General features: G+C 44.3%; 2 protein-coding genes across 3 annotated transcripts in view; one reads left to right on the plus strand and one right to left on the minus strand.

The window, feature by feature from the left end:
- casq1b (calsequestrin 1b) overlaps positions 1 to 13515 on the plus strand; it is a 13620-nt gene extending 105 nt beyond the window's left edge. Inside the window, exons 1-12 of one of the 2 annotated variants that reach the window (XM_084002552.1) lie at positions 1 to 312; positions 9310 to 9342; positions 10429 to 10522; positions 10823 to 10923; positions 11012 to 11123; positions 11231 to 11304; positions 11392 to 11522; positions 11609 to 11654; positions 11736 to 11790; positions 11881 to 11981; positions 12139 to 12213; positions 12684 to 13515. The exon at positions 1 to 312 is cut by the window's left edge and continues 105 nt beyond it. In XM_084002552.1, coding sequence (XP_083858678.1) covers positions 76 to 312; positions 9310 to 9342; positions 10429 to 10522; positions 10823 to 10923; positions 11012 to 11123; positions 11231 to 11304; positions 11392 to 11522; positions 11609 to 11654; positions 11736 to 11790; positions 11881 to 11981; positions 12139 to 12213; positions 12684 to 12977 — 1353 coding nt within the window. In that variant the 5' untranslated portion in view covers positions 1 to 75 and the 3' untranslated portion in view covers positions 12978 to 13515. The remainder of the gene's footprint in view (positions 313 to 9309; positions 9343 to 10428; positions 10523 to 10822; positions 10924 to 11011; positions 11124 to 11230; positions 11305 to 11391; positions 11523 to 11608; positions 11655 to 11735; positions 11791 to 11880; positions 11982 to 12138; positions 12214 to 12683) is intronic. The other variant, XM_084002553.1, reaches the window with a different exon arrangement.
- A 1595-nt stretch (positions 13516 to 15110) lies between these two features.
- On the minus strand, positions 15111 to 16589 carry LOC311008740 (uncharacterized protein). The gene is made up of 3 exons (XM_084002584.1): positions 16462 to 16589; positions 15891 to 16062; positions 15111 to 15707 (listed from the first exon to the last, which is right to left on the minus strand). The coding sequence occupies exons 2-3, from the start codon at positions 16055 to 16057 to the stop codon at positions 15392 to 15394; spliced, it is 483 nt and encodes a 160-aa protein (XP_083858710.1). The 5' UTR covers positions 16058 to 16062; positions 16462 to 16589; the 3' UTR covers positions 15111 to 15391.
- Positions 16590 to 17156: the final 567 nt, after the last annotated feature.

Raw genomic sequence — 17156 nt, forward strand, 5'->3', positions numbered from 1 at the left:
CCTCCCACCTTCTACTTGAGGCTCTGAGGAGAGACCTTTTTTTTTGGAGGGAGCGACCACCGGGCGACGATAGCCATGAAGTGGGGCTGGGTGTTTTTGGGGGTCTTCCTATCTTTGGGGACCCTGTCCTGGGGGCAGTCGGGCTTGGAGGTCCCCGAGTACGACGGCAAAGACCGCGTCCACGACCTCAACGCCAAGAACTACAAGTCGATCATGAAGAAGTACGACGTGATGGTGATCTACTACCACAAGAACGTGGACGGGAGCCGCGCTGCCACGAAGCAGTTCCAGATAGAGGAGCTGGCGCTGGAGGTGGGTCTCCGCCAAAGCATGACAGTGGATGGATCCTCGGACCCATGTGGGGGAAGGGTCGCGGTGGGGAGAGGGGGTCGGGGGGGGTTGTGGTATTGGGAAGGGTTTCACACGGAGAATTTGGCTCCGGTTGGGGGATTCCCGGACACGGTCATGGCTTTCGCATTTAGGGTTTCAGATAAGTGGGGTTTTGCGGCTGATGACAGGTGAAGGAGGAAGGCGAACGGACCCCTTCAGGTATGGCGTCCCGCCAAAGTCAGCTGGATAGATGCTGAAGTGACGGAGGCAGGATGGAGGGACACACGACTCAAACTCTCTGAAACAGATGTGGCTGTTTGGAATAGATGTAAACCTCGTTGTATTCAAGGCCTCGATCACGATCAAGTCACGTTATCTCGGCTCATACAGCTGCTGTAGCGCCCGTTTGGTACCAGACCTCCCGAATCAAGTCATTGCTAACCAGAGGGACTAAGCATCCATGTAATCCTGTGATTGGCGACATCTCGTTTAACACCTCAATCTTTACTTGACACAACTGAACTGAAGCTTTCTGGATCCGAACAAAAGACAAGGACCACCTTTTTTTCCCGTATTTTGCACTTCTTGCATGTTGCAGATTCTTGTTTGCTACATTAGTGAATAGAGGCTTGTGATGTGCAAGGCGTCCATTCTCCAGCTGCAGCTGTTGCTGAGGCGCAGTATAATAATGCACCAAGCATGTTCTGGGAAAACCTCATTGACGGACTCTTTATCAGCCGGGCTCCCCAGTCGGTTGCACCTGGGCCCCAACTGTCAGCCGCTGTATTTCGGCGCAGTAATCCTCTGCTGGTCAGGGCAGCAGTGTCTTCTTACGGCGGCCAGTGTACCTTACACCGGCACCGCATAAGTCACCTCTGTAAATAGCTCGGGGACAGCTCTGCAATGCGTAGCAAGAATCTAAAAGCCCTCCTGAGACGGAAGGAGAGTTTAGGGCCACATCTCGCTGCTCCGTCAGCTCTCTTGGTAGCAACAACTCACTGTTTTGTTTGGTATCACTGCACCCCCAACACTCCTCTTGGTGCAGGCGGAAGTCCTAAACCATCATTTACACACCCAGAGTCATTGGATCAGATAAATTTCCTATCCGTGCTGGCTCGTGTGTGTGCGTCTTGGCGTGAGAACCAATCCCCCGCCGGTACCGTTACTCCCTCGCTGACTTCCTGCCAGTTGTGACCGCGCCGGCCAATCGGGAAAGAGCACTAGAGGTGCTCGGAGGAGATGCTAAAAATAGCTCGTCATTTGCACCTATGAATCAGGAAGTATGAATTATTGAAGCACACGGCTCAGGGAATCATATCGTGTCTGCCTTTTTTGGCTTGAAGCTCACTGTTGGACAGGAAAGTGAATGATCCGTCTTGGTTTTTCATTCCACAGCCTCCTCTCTGCTGTGAGTAGAGACAGAATGATGATTTAGAAAATGAGTCCGGAGATTGAGATGGTTGAAACGTCGACGCGACAGAAATCCCGGCAGCTAAGACCTCCCACCGAAGCGACGCCGCGACGCACGCGTCACCAACAAACTCAGCATTTTCCACTCGAAAAAAGTTGAGTGATGGAAGGAGTCACCCTGTCACTCCCAAAATATGTCACCTTTGACCCCAGCTGGTAGTTCTCTTAGTCTGTGAAAAATAATCCAGTGTATCCTCATAGCTGGGACGTACTACGGAAAGCTCAACTTTTAACTTATATGGTGAATATGCGATACATTTTAATGTATAATCGTGTGGTTTATTTGGTAATACCCAGCGGAAAGGGCCAATTTAAAAAAAGACAATTGTTCATGAGTTTTAGGTTTGCATGGGAGTGTGTTGTACAAAAAAACAGAAATGAAACATACATGAAAATTAAATCTTGCTTAAAATCTACAAGACAAGAAAACATTTGCTGATTCACTTCCTGTTGATTGACTCGTCAGCTAGAATATCACTAGGTATAAGAATATTATACTCAAGCAGAACGACTTAAAATCCAGTTTCCATAGACGACGATTTGCATCGCTGATTATCAGTTACGCTCATTGAGATCAGACTTCACGGCTGATGAGTCGGCGTCGAGATGAAGCACGCCTCACCTGCAGCTCTTTTGCCAAAACATCTCTCTCATTATTACCACCGAGACCAAATATTATGAAATGGAAGTCATGGCAACGGGTACAATTAACAACCATAGGAAATGAAATAATAACACGTTCAAATGATTGCATTTGAAACCGAAGGGTCCCCGTCTAATTTTAAGAAAGCTGGCCATGATGAACGTCTATTATATGATAGTCATTCTCTCTCTCTCTCTCTCTCTCTCTCTCTCTCTCTCACTCTCTCTGCTTGAACTCTGACCTTTGGCCTACAGCTTACTGTTAACGTCCACACTCATCCATCACTGCACTCCACGCCGCTCACATTTCACTCATCTTTCACTTGTCACCCTCTCAACTGCCAGTTTACACACACACACACACACACACACACACACACACACACACACACACACACACACACACACACACACACACACACACACAGTTGCTAAGGCAACCTGTGTGCCACTCAGTCAAATGCATGAACAGATTTAGTAATTACTCCTTTAACATCCATGGAAACCAGAAATACATCTTTTTTTCAGAAAATAATGTAGATTTACTTTTTTTTGTACCTTCATATAAATCAACAACGATGCACATTTATTCATGTTATTATCATGAGTCATATATAAGTATATAGCACCACATGGGAAAGGTATAATCATCACACACTTTAACAGACCTTCGATAGAAAAAAAAACCCCATTCACCTTTTTTGTTAACACTTCCAGACTCAAATATCTCCACAACTGTTTGATGGATCGTTGTGAATGTCCCCAGAGGATGGACCCGACAAACTTTGGTGAACCCTTGACTTTTCCTCTCGCAGGTTGACCTTTTTGTTATTTTCGTTAGTGAAATAGCTTGACAACTGTTGGATAGATTTGCCATGAATTAACGGTAAATAAACGTTATTTTTTTTAGAGACTCCATCAGGTCAAAATGTGTCCAATTATCAATTTTATGCATTGTTAAGTGCAGCAGTGCTTCCAAAACTCTGGATTTGCATTGCAAATATTCCCAGCAAGATTGTACATGTATTGCTAAAAGGAAACCCAATAAATTGTTAGATTGCTGCCTTGAAAAGGCCTTAAGATAACAGTTAAATGGATGGATTGCCAAATCTTTGTGGTTTGAAGGAGGCTCATTTTTCTTTTCTAGTCCCTTCTCCGTTTTACTGAGGGATCGAGGTAAAGGTCAGACTGTCGCTGTGGCAACCTGCTATCCAAACGGACCTCCTTTTTCTTCCATCACAATACAGTTCACGCTTACATACTAAATGGCAGTGGGAGGTTATAGATGGAGAGGGAGAGTGTCCACTGAATCACCTCAATGCTTTGTTCCTCTGGCATAAACAGAACCATTGAAAATATTGCTCTAAAATGACTCAGTACATGAAGTTGGAATAGTTTGCAAATGTCTCATCTTTTATAACGCCAAACAAATGTTATAATTTGATAATTGCGACACATAATGTTCAAAATATTGAACATTATGTTGAACAAAATTGAACAAAAATATTCCAACTTCATGGGCAACAGTGTATATATCTAGTTGAGAAAGGCTTTATTTGTTTGTACCCCCCCCCCCCCCCCTTTTCATCATTTTAAACAGACGCTAAAGTACTTGAAATTAATCGTTTCCTATATCATGAATACAGCCACCAAGACCCAAGAGTCTTGTTTTTAAACGAGCCAGTCGTTCCCTGTATTGTAACAATACAACCTCACGTCGTCTGCAAACAATCACACAAAGTGCAAATCGGAGTCCGTTTCAAGCAACTCCATAAAGCGCTCCCTTCACTCTCCAGGACTCCAGTTAAACCTTCTCAATACTTAACATCTCCACCCCTGAAGCGACTCCACCGTGAAGTTGTTTGAGAGTCTTGACGGATCTCCTCTTACCTTCCTCGACCCAATTAACAGTGCAAAAGAGGCACTAAATTAGGAACTAATTTGTCAGACGGGGTGTCATTAAATGTGACAGGAGTTATGTTTAGATGAAGCGTCCTTGGTTTGTTCCGTGTCAACAGCCACCTGTTGTTTGCGGAGGATTAATAATAGAATTGTTGCCTATTTGATTTCAGGGCTCTCAGCTGTCATTGAAACTGTAGATTTTGCTGCCTGACGCGTTGTCACAATAGGGATCAGCGTTAAACGCTTCGGCCGATCGTATTTCTCTTTTATTCCAACTCTTCCTCTCAATAAATAAATATGCGTCTCATTCATAGCAGGCGTCTGTGTGGTAAGAAATGCTATATTGGGTCTGCAAGACTACATCAGCACATCTGCAATCCTGTTCAGTAGAAACATTTTGCACGCCTTCTTCCTACATCTCTGTAACCAACAGCTTGTTTCTCCAATATTAGCTGAGGCGGCGTTTTTTTCCAGCTCGGTCAGGTGACCTTTCAGCAGCTCCTGACAACAGGCCAAAATAGTTCCCGCGGTGCAAGGCAGAGAGGCCGCATGCTGTTCCTGTCATCCTAAATTTACCCCCCACCACCTCCACCGCTCTCGCTCCCAGCGCCGGCTCTCCAAATGACAACCTCTTCATCTTTTTGTCATCTCTATCGGGGGAACGTCATCTCGTCACGGACGAGCCCCCCATGATTAAGTTACGGCCACCAGGTCAAACGGCACAGGTGTTACAGAACGTAACGAATGAAACTGGCTCACAGTGAAAAGTATTTATTTCCATTTCACACATTACCGTGAACCTCCCAAAATAAACAACGGATCAGATGGTCTGGCTAGAAGACACAAATAAGAGCTCAGGCCAGCCAGGAACCTGACATACCAACAAAAGAACCCAAAACCAACCGCAAGCCAGTCCCATCTATCCTAACCCGACCGAGCACAGACTGCTGCCACCAGGCTGAGAGAAACCCAACGAGTGTTCACCGGGGCCCTTTTTAATGTCGGGAGGATCGTCAGGCCAAACGAGCTGCAGCTGGGGCCGGCCAGGAAACCACCGGGGCAATCAAGGCCCTGAACGGCACCTCCACAGGTAAAAACAGGTTAAAGAAAGGATCAGAGCCATGATGACCAGAATAGTGGGCGTGCATGACACTTATGCATGGGAGGAAAAATGCAGCCTGGGATCACGGTGCAGCATGAAACATTTAAAAACAGCCCAACGGCGCAAAGGAATGGGCCTGAATAAAGATAGCACATATAGAGAGCAGAGTTCTTAAGTGCTCTGCATCACCTTGTGTAAGTGAACACATCTGCTTCTTGGCCCTTTATTATAACATTCCTATTAAATATTAGTCTACCATTACAGCACATAACGCATTACCTGTATATAAGTGTTATTAATCACTTGATTTCTCCATTCCGTAACCGCCTTTTTTTACTCATATTGTAGGAATAGCACGGGTTCAAATGTCCCAGTAAGTCACCAGGACCCTGAACTGAAGCAGCTAAATGGAACTCAGCCATAATTAACTTTATTATTTCAGAGGGTTCTCTGTCAAAAAAATTTTAGCGGGCTAATTTCCTGGGACACTCAAACGCAACATAGCAACCGTTAATGTTATTAGTTGCACGTGTACATTTCCTACGATAGTGCGAAAAGCATTTTGATTTAAAGCAGCAAACATGCTACGCATCATTGCACGTCGCCACAAAAATAAAAAATCTCAAAATGAACTCATCCGTCCGTCTTTTTCAAAAGTTTGTCACATTTAACATCTGCTGGCTTTTAGGTGACTCACAAAAAATCCCAGAGTTTATTGGCTGAGATTGTGAAATGGCTTATCGCTGGCAAAGTGAGTCACTCACAGATGGTCCAGACAGTTTGTTGTAGTGAATGAATCAGCTTGTGTGCCTGCGAGATTAAAAAAAAAAAAAGAAAGCTTTTCACCCCGTCGCCCACGAGAGAAACGTGTCGGAAAACAGGTGAAAAGATTAAAATTCTTCAGTTAAAAGAATCACAGCCATCTCTTTTAGCTTCGTAGCGTCTAAACACGTTCTAAACCCTGATCTCAGAGTGTGTTTGTGTCTGAATCTTTCATAACCGCCCTGGTGCAGTGTTATGTAACACGTCCTGATGTGTTACAGCAGCCATTATTAATTTACTATATGGCTGGGGGGAATTTTTGCTCGTGCAGGAAAATAGGAAATCTCGCTGCTTTGAAAAACCTTTTAATGTTCCTTCATTTTACAGATGTAGCAATTTTATGGAAGAGGCATGTGAATCTGAGAAAGGTGTAAATGGCCTAAATTTATATAGCGCTTTTCTCCAAAGCGCTTAACATTAATAACTGACATTCACCCATCCACTCACACATTCACATGCCGACGGTGGAGTCAACCACGCAGGGCGACAGCCAGCTCGTCAGGAGCAATTAGGGTCTTGCTCAGGGACACCAGGCACTCAGCTAGGAGGAGCCGGGGATCGAACCGCGGTCTTGCAGTTACCAGCCAACCCACTCTACCTCCTGAGCTACCGCCAGGTGTTTGATTTTGCTGCCGTTTGTGTCCATTTCGTAGCACCATAGAACCATAACATCATAGAACCATAACACCATAGAACCATAACATCATAGAACTATAGCACCATAGCACCATAGCAACGTAGCACCATAGAACCATAACACCATAGAACCATAGCAATGTAGCACCATAGCACCATAGAACCATAACATCATAGAACCATAACACCATAGAACCATAACATCATAGAACTATAGCACCATAGCAACATAGCAACGTAGCACCATCAAACCATTACAGCATAGAACCATAACACCATAGAACCATAGCAATGTAGCACCATAGCACCATAGAACCATAGAACCATAACACCATAGAACTATAGCACCATAGCAACATAGCAACGTAGCACCATAGCACCATAGAACCATAGAACCATTGCACCATAGAACTATAGCAACATAGCAACGTAGCACCGTAGCACCATAGCACCAGAGAACCATAGCAATGTAGCACCATAGCACCATAGAACCATAGAACCATAACACCATAGAACTATAGCACCATAGCAACATAGCAACGTAGCACCCTAGCACCATAGCACCAGAGAACCATAGCAATGTAGCACCGTAGCACCATAGAACCATAGCACCATAGAACCATAGAACCATTGCACCGTAGCACCATAGCACCAGAGAACCAATGTAGCACCATAACGCCATAGAACCATAGAACCATTGCACCGTAGCACCATAGCACCAGAGAACCATAGCAATGTAGCACCATAGCACCATAGAACCATTGCACCGTAGCACCATAGCAACGTAGCACCATAAAACCATTGCACCGTAGCACCATAGCACAGTAGCACTGTAGAACCATAGAGTTGTTGCGCCACATTGTTATTGTGCCATTGTGCGTTTCTCCAAGCATGATACAAGGCTGATAGGGAATGTATTTATGAAACTTGTTTCGTTTCGTAAACGTCAGGTTAAAGAGTATCCACTGCTTTGCCGAATCACACAATTCCAAACATTTCTATAAATAAGAATCGGCCTTATGTCAAGTCGTGTATCTCTCCCCGTACGTGGTTGACAAACACATTATGAGTCAGACTGGAACGAGCTCTCCAAACATGCTAATAAAGCAGGTACAGAAGTGACAAAGAGGACAGATGGCTGCTGGTTGGATGGCTGTTGTGCATGTAGAGATGAATGACATGCAAATGACAGTGATTACGATCTCGCTTTGTCTCATGCTTCTTTGTTGTGAGAGGGCATTTTCATACGCAAAGTGTTTCAGATAAAATCATGGGGGTGACTTCTGCAGCCGTTAACTCGGCACCCGCTGAAGGAATCATCGCTTCACAATCGGGTTTTTGTGTTATAAAGCATTATGTGTCTTTATGAGCTCTTATAACTAGGATTATGACAGTGCTGTACACAGATTATAATGTATATAAGTATGTTTATTAAGCTTGGTGAGCATCGTAGAGTTGTAACTTTTTACGCTTGTGCACAAGCCTGATATGTTAAGACAAACGGGTGTTTGCAACAACTCAAGTCCGGTTGCACCGAAGCGAAGGCCGACCTGCAGTCGAGTAGTGTCGAGTAAGCATGCGGGCGGCTCTATTACAAGAAATGTGACCCCCTCCCCCTCTACTGCACCGTGAACCCGCCACCCTCGCCCAGCTCATCATTTGGAGCACGTTTTTTTTTTTTTTTTTTGACAACTCACACAACATGGCTCTTTGCCCTCGTGTCGCCTGACAAGCTAACACTGACTGGGCATCGGGGGAGACGGAGCCAAGCGGTTACACTGGTGACCTCTTGCTTTGGCACGGAGCGCCCGGACTTCTGGACGAGGAGGTGGGGGGTCGGGATCGTTGCAAAGGGGGGCGGATGAGGAAAGGGCCGAAGGGGTGAAAATACCCAGAGAGTTGGAAAAGAAAGGAGGGATTAACACCAGAAATCAGGAAGGAGGATCCACCTTCCCCTCCCCTCGGCCCTCTCTCCACACCCATTCCTCCTATATGTAACAGATCATCTTTTCTGCTTCTCAACATGCCGTCTTCCTTATATAGCTATGAAACCCCCCCACTGCACCCAGAACTTCACCTCTTTTATAAATACCCCAGAGTCACTTATATGGCCGTATGGTCATGGGGAGGGGGTTTTGGGCAAACAAGTTCTACAATTTTGCTACGGTGTCATTGGCTGTATCTTCAAATTTAAAACCACTTGACCTTTAGCATGTGCTTATAGCTCCATACATTACAGTGTTTAGATGTTAAATAAGGGAACTCCAAATACAGCGTTACAGGATGGTGTACAATCTCAAGTTTGGACCTATTTTGTCGCCTGTGAAGGCCACTCCCCCCGATTGTTGTAAACCTGGAGGCTGTGACTATTGTGCTTTGCCCTAAAGCGTTGCCTCTTCTTGCAGTTGACCACAAGTCCGGGCGCAATTATCTTTCAGGTACGTCAAAAAGGTCTGCCTTCCTGTGGCTGCAACGCTGGGCTGCGGTATCTGCTGACTGTTCTCTTCCGCTCCTCAAGACTTGAACTTTGGGTTTAAAAACAGATGGAAGGATTACAACAAACCAGATGAGTCCCAGCTGGCATTTTGCCTTGAACCATTAAGGCATGTTCCCCCCCCAAAATACTATTCCTTTAAAAGACCTCAGCAGATAACACCATCTACACTGCTGGACAGAAAAACATTTCATTTTCTTACCCTTTAAATGACAAGAAGAACCTCTCCCATCAGCTGATTATCTTGCTTTAGTGTTTGAGGCAAATAGGCCAATCCTCCTAACTGGATTAGATATTTGGCCTTGAGTCCAAATCATGAGCTAATGCGTCTGCCCCCCCCCCTCCCCGCGGGGACCAAATGAATGGATGGCATTTAAAGATTGCCTGCGAAGAGCAACATGGCGCTTACTCCACATCGTGCTGCACGAGCTGTTTGTCCCCGGTGCTTTTGGGTTATTATCTATGTCGCAGCGCTTCTGTCTCACTTCATTCACAGCTCACCGTTTTAGAAGGAGGCATTCATCTTTGTCCCGAGAAGTAATTTACACGGAGAATTAAATCAGCGTTAACGCTGTCGGTGTTTTTATTCGTACACGTAGTCTGTAGACGTGTGCATGCGTGCATCGGCTTCACTTCTGCAAACGTGTGCTTCGCCTCTCCTTTTTCCACCACACCTGCTGCAGCATCTCCCCCTCCCCCACCACCTCCCCCTCCCCCGACATAGTTTGGCTCAAGTTCTGCCCCTCTTGTTCTTCTGGAAACCCCGCTGTCTGCGCTCCTCTCACGCCGGCTACGAGGGCTGTCGATTGTTGGCTTCGGTTTCACTCCGATTTAGAAAGTGCAAGGCAGCAAGCCAATGCTTCTTCTGTTTTTTTTGTTTATTGCTTTTAAGGCCTTGAAATTAGGAATGTCAAAAGGGGGGGAGGGGGGGGGGGGTCGCGTTGTAAATGAAACCGAAAGTGTGTTTTGAGATCGGGAAAACGTCATGTGACACTGAACACAACCTCTCTCTCTCTCTCTTTCTAATCAGCTTGCGGCCCAAGTTCTGGGTGATTTTGACGATGAGGACATCGGTTTCGGCCTGGTGGACGAAAAGAAGGACACCGCTGTCGCCAAGAAGCTCGGTAAGCGTCATGGCCGACCACCGACCAGAGACGTCGCCGGTGACAAACATTGCCAAATTGTCAACGATGGTCTCGTGGTTTCTCTGACAATTTTTTCCCCTCCTATAAACATATATAAATGAATAAACCATCACCATCTACAGCCATGTGATCGGCATTCAATCAGGAATGCATGCAAAGACAAACAAGGGTATAAAAATACTATATGTGAGATAAGCCGAAGATGTGGAGGTGCAGCAGCTGTGAACCTGAACCCTACATGAATGTGTCATATATTTATGGATGTATATTCCACGACAGGTCTGGACGAGGTGGAGAGCATCTACATCTTCGCCGACAACGAGATCATCGAGTACGACGGGGAGCTAGCGGCCGACACCCTGGTGGAGTTCCTCTACGACGTAAGCCGATTATGGTCCTGTAGTACTGTACTGTGGTTCTGTTTTTAGTGAGGACTGATGCTAACGCCCCCCCTCCCCCCCCCGTCAGGTGGTCGAGGACCCCGTGGAGATCATCGACAACGAGCGCGAGCTGAAGGGTTTCCACAACATGGACGAGGTCATCAAGCTGGTCGGCTACTTCAAGAGCGAGAAATCTCCTCGTAGGTTGAAGAGCGCGATCCAAATTGTGCAAATAACTTAAAGAAACTGACGACGACGGCTTAATAATAACACGTTTCCCCCGCTGTTTCCCCCCCCCCCCATCCAGACTACATCGAGTACGACGACGCCGCCGAGGAGTTCCACCCCTTCGTCAAATTCTTCGCCACGTTTGACCCTAAGGTCTTTGCATGGACTATTTCATTTGGGATATTTTAAATACCATTTTGAGTTCCTGTCTGACGTTTTTTTCTCTTGACATCCTTTTAGATCGCCAAGAAGCTGAAGCTGAAGCTGAACGAGGTGGACTTCTACGAGCCCTTCATGGAGGAGTCCGTCACCATCCCCGGAAAGCCCTACATCGAGGCGGAGCTCGTGGAATACATCGAACAGCACGACAGGTGAGAAGTATTGAAGCACCATTTTAATGCAATTCTGCTTCTACTCCACTGCAAAGTGGTCATGATAATATGGTTTGATTGTTCAGGCCCACGCTGAGGAAACTTGAGCCTCACAGCATGTACGAGATCTGGGTAAGAGATGTGGAATATGTGAAACAAAACTTAAAAAAAACTTGGGAAATATCTCATTCTCCCTGCTTTTTGCGCCCACAGGAGGACGACATCGACGGAGAGCACATTGTGGCCTTCGCCGAGGAAGACGACCCAGGTAAACATCTCCCGTTGGATCGGATCGGCCCGTAGATCAAAACGCCACGCCTGTTATTCACAGAGCTAACATTTGAACTCTTCCTCAAAGACGGTTATGAATTCCTGGAGATCCTGAAGGAGGTGGCGCGCGAGAACACGGACAACCCCAACCTCAGCATCATCTGGATCGACCCCGACAACTTCCCCCTGGTAGGAACATCTCTACAGCAGCTCGCAGGCTGATTTGAGGATTTCAAAAATAATTTCAGCCGTTGAGCCTTTTGTTGTTTGTCTAATGTTTTCTTGCATCTTCTCCTTCATGATGTATTGATTTTTTTCCTTCCGCCTTGTTAACCGTCTCTTCCAGCTGGTGCCGTACTGGGAGAAGACCTTCCGCATCGACCTGTCCTCTCCTCACATCGGCGTGGTGGATGTCGAGGATGTAAGCGACCCTCTCGCCACCGAGAAAAAAAGTTTCTTTGCCATTGCCAAACATCATTTTGAAAAAGTACACTTAAAGGTTGAGTAGGTGATAGCAGGATTGTAGAAACCCCGTCCAATCAAAAAAGTCGGGCCCAAGAAAATAATTGGACTGTCAATGCTTACTTCCTGGTTACGCACTCTCAATCACTCGTTTGGCGTTCTGGAGGAGCAGCTTTGAACAGAAGTCTGAATGAAGGGGGCGGGACTTGTTGGGTTCGGCAATGCGTTCAAAGTCAAAGTTTCTGTTGGTTTTCAAAATGACCTACTCAACCTTTAAGGTACCTTTAAAAACTATTCAAGTATTCGACTCACCATCAAGCTAAAAAAGACACGCATTGGAACGCAATTGAGATTGAATCATTTCGTTATAATCTCTAACGTGACTTATTATTTAGCTGTTTTTTGTAAACGTGCGTTTTTTGTGTGCAGGCCGACAGCGTGTGGATGGAGATGGACGACCAGGACGACATGCCCACGGCCGACGAGCTGGAGCAGTGGATCGAAGACGTCCTGTCTGGAAAGATCGACCCGGATGACGACGATGAAGAGGAGGATGAGGATGACGACGATGATGATGATGACGATGATGATGACGATGACGACGACAACGATGATGATGACGACGATGATGATGACGACGATGATGATGACGACGATGATGATGATGATGACGATGATGATGACGATGATGATGATGACGATGATGATGATGACGATGAATAAATGTTTACCACCATCTTTCACTTAATCCAACCAGAAGTGACAAAAACCCAAAAGTAGAAGTAGTTTTTTTTTTTTTTTTTTGTTACATCTTGCGCCCCCTTGCTTCCTGTACGGTTTCCTGTGAGGGACAAATCTAACGACCCTGTGGGAAACTGTTACCATCAGTCAGGGGAGGAGATATTTCAAAGAAGCAGAGGATTTTGCATCTCTGTCGACGAACAGGGTTGCAGCTCAAAATGATACGTCCTTTTTTTTGCAGATGCAAATGTGCTAATCTCTCAGCTCCGATGTTCACGACGACCGCGAGCAAAGAGGCCGACTTTCTCCGGACATTTTCTACCGAACTTCACATTTCTCCAATTTACTGTAATCCTGTTTCAATGACATGTTTTCTACTTGATGAAGAGGAGAAACAAACACTTTCTTGTATTATTTTTTAAAAGAGAATAAAATCTAAACTCACTAGATAGTCTTAAGATTATTGCAATCTTGGAAAAACTATTAAGATTCTGGAAAATAAACAAAAATGACTTAACAATTTGTACCAAAGCTGTTTGTTGTCAAAATGAAATATCCATGTTTGTGTGTGTGTGTGTGTGTGTGTGTGTGTGTGCGTGGTCTGCAGCCAATAAGGAGCAAGCATACTTTTAAATGAATGTTATTTTGGGGGATTTGCACGTATCCGGGTAAAGGCACGTCCTGATTGGCCGGCTATACTTCCGCAACTCACGGATGCATGCAAACATCTTCGTGATTGGACGGGAGGATTACCCAGAGAGTCCGGTAGGGGGGCGGCGCTTGTATGAGAACAGCAATATTTGGTCTCTTTAATTAAATTGTGGTTTCGAATTTCAAAGACATCAAAATTCAAATTCTTTCCATGGACTTTATTTCGCCGATGATTTGCCGTTATAGCCCTCGAACCAAAGTACCGTAAGATATCATTTACGATTCACACCACCTTTTCATCAGATCATCAGAAATCAGAAAGCAACCGGATGAACGAGGTGAGCCGAGAGACATCGGATCAACTCGGATGTTAATACCCCTGAAATAGGGGGACACAGCTTTAGGGGGGGACAGAGAGAGTACATCAATGAATAGAGTTTAGGATGTGGACATGTGGGAACGTCTTGTTTACTTTATTTGGTTATGAGTGTTGTGAGGTATCTCTTTTTAAACATGGCTGAACACACAGGGAGGGAATCCAAACGTACATCCAGCCAAAACATTCAAATACACAGAACTTTATCTGACGACAACCAAATATGTCAGGATGATTTATTGGGGGTAATAATCAAACCGCCACTTGAAGGAAAGCTACTGTGCGGCCTTAATCTATGAAGGTGATGTTGTGAGACGAGCCAGAGAAAACTCGACATGGGGATCCAAACAGATTACTTTCGATTTCATTCACAAGACGGGTATCTTTACAGCACCCGTCGCAGGTGTTTATTACTTTACGATCTTCCACCACGCCGGGGGACAACGCAGGACGAAGTTGTTCCTCTACAAGAACAACCAGTGCGTGGTTGTGACGGAGGATCACAGAGGGATCCACGAGACGGCTCACAACGGCAGAAACAAAACCCCATACAAAATAATGGTTTTGTTTATGACCTCGACACGTCAAGTAAAAGTAATTACTGAAATATCAAACTGTTCCATTGAACTATTCAAAACAGTCAATGAACTTTGCTAAACTCACAATTTGAAGGTCCAAACATCATTTTGTGATGCATGTTCATCATGTTTTCTCCTTTGCATTGTTTAACATGAAATAACATCAGTTAAGACAGTTTTTAATTTTATGGTTATAATACTTCAACGTCAGGTTTGAAACGCCAGCATCCTTTTTAAGTCTTTAAGCTTTAACTTTGGGGAAATTAAGCATTTTGGTCTATAACTGTAAGAGGCTCAAATAGAGAAAAGGAAGCATCTTTGTAGATGTGTACTGATGGGTAATGGCACAATGATACAAATGATCAAAAACATTGATTGATGCAGCTTTAAGCAGTTTATTTGCCAACATAAAAATGCAAACCAAACAGGATTTTTACTACAGCGTCACGATGTTCACAAGAATTTAGACATCTTACAAATGTGTTGAACATTACTTTAACAACAAGGGGATCATACAGAGTAACAGTAAGATCTGATATATAACATATATATATATCTTTACTAAATGTAACTCATGCTCTCCGTGTAATCGTGCAGAATATGTTATTTTCATCTTTATTTTCATTACTCAAAATCTTTTTTATGCTGACAAGCCTCAACTATGTGACAGAGAATATAATGTAGTTTAACAATAAAATCAGAAGCAAAAAAACGAAGCTTTCTTAAGCTGAGCTTGATGGAGGTTTGAGACTTTGGGTCAACAATGAACCGTCCCTAAAACCTGCCAGCCTCTAAGGCTTGCAGACCTTGGCATTGTCTGGTTCTTGATTTCCTAACTTCTCGAAATGGACAGGAACACATTGGTTGTCAATGACATCACAGGCAACAATCACTTTTTTATCGCTCTCCACCAGACTTGTAACTTTGCAATTGTTGTCGACTTCGAGGTAATACATCCTGAAGGTTGAATCGCTGATGCACAAGTTATTCTGTGGGTTCTTCAGCTGGTGGCCTTTGCTGTTACAGATTTTCTTAATGCCGTCCAGATCCGAGCTCTCGAAGAAGGACTGCTTTGGTCTGTTGCAGAGTTTCTCATCGCTGATGTACCTGTACAACGAGATCATTAACTGCAAAGTAAATGGCATCGATCACCTAGTTTCATGATGTTAATGCTTTAAAGACAGCAGTAGGGTGATGTAAAAGTCAGGAATTTGTATGGAAGCAATATAAAATGTTTTTATGATCTCAGTCCAATGAGTGGCCCATGAACTCTCAGACCCTTTAACTCACTTTTCCCAGTCGGGCTTCGATTTTCTGTCAAAGACCTTCTGAATGATGTGTTTTTTAAGGAAGTCGTTGTGCATATTGTTTTTGTTGTTCTTCTGACAAGGTTTGTCGTTGGCCCCATGAACAAGGGAAAGTGTGAACATGATGGCGATGAGGAGGACGAGCTTCATCTTCTCTAGAGTGGGAGGAAGAAAGGATGAAATCCGTTGCTCTAAACTAATATGGATCGACCAGTTAATGATCAAATAATGAAACACTCTTTTATGAATCACAATAGTTTGATAGTATTTTTTATGCAATGACTTAACAACCATACAACCAAACATGTTGTTGTTTGTGGAATGTTGTTTCTCTTAAAAAGCTTTTTTATAAAAAAAAATTATACATTTTTCAAAATTATTAAACAATAATCATGAATTTATTTAATGTGTCACTCATTTATATATTATTTATTTAATTAAATTTGTCACAAGAAGGCAGCAAAACAAACCAGAATACAAAGTCCAATAGGACAAAAAGAGATTCTAATAATATAATGAATTCATTTTTGTTAGTGATGAAGAGGTTTCCTCACCTGCTCTGATCAGCCAGTCGTGTGAATGTTGCTGTGTTCAGTCTGAGGAGGACCAAAAGTAACTGATCTAACAACCTTCCTCCCCTTTTAAACCTTTCTCTTGACTTGTGAACGTTTCACCACAACCAATCACGTTAAACCAGAAATGAACAGCCAATTATGATCCATGTACGTGTATGTAAATAAGGAGGGGTACTTGCTGCAAACCGTTCGCTATAAAAAACTATGGACATAGCAACCTTCTATATGTCATGCATTTATCTTAATCGAATCTTCGTATTCTTGATGAACCTGCAATAAACAAAAAATAAGAAGATAGAGAGATTAATAAAGAAAGAAAGAGAGAGAGAGAGAGAGCGAGAGAGAGAAAGAGATGATGATCAGTCCATGATGCTAGACTGCTGCTTCCAGCAACAGACAGAGCTTCGTCACAGGCCTGTCCAGAATGCTGGTCCTTGTTTTAAGGCGCACTGAGCGAACCAGGCCCTTAGCATCTGGTCTGGCATCCAAAACTTTCCCCATTGTCCAAGATCCTCTTGGAGCCGTGGCATCCACAACAAGAACAATGTCTCCAGGAGTGAGGCTTCTTCTTGGCCTTGTCCATTTTTGTCTCTCCTGCAGCATAGGTAAGTACTCAGAAGTCCACCTTTTCCAAAAGAGTTGAGCCATGTACTGTATTTGCTTCCACCTTTTCC

Source organism: Eutrigla gurnardus (assembly GCF_963514095.1).
Source record: "Eutrigla gurnardus genome assembly, chromosome: 23".
In the NCBI taxonomy this organism is placed as follows: Eukaryota; Metazoa; Chordata; class Actinopteri; order Perciformes; family Triglidae; genus Eutrigla; species Eutrigla gurnardus.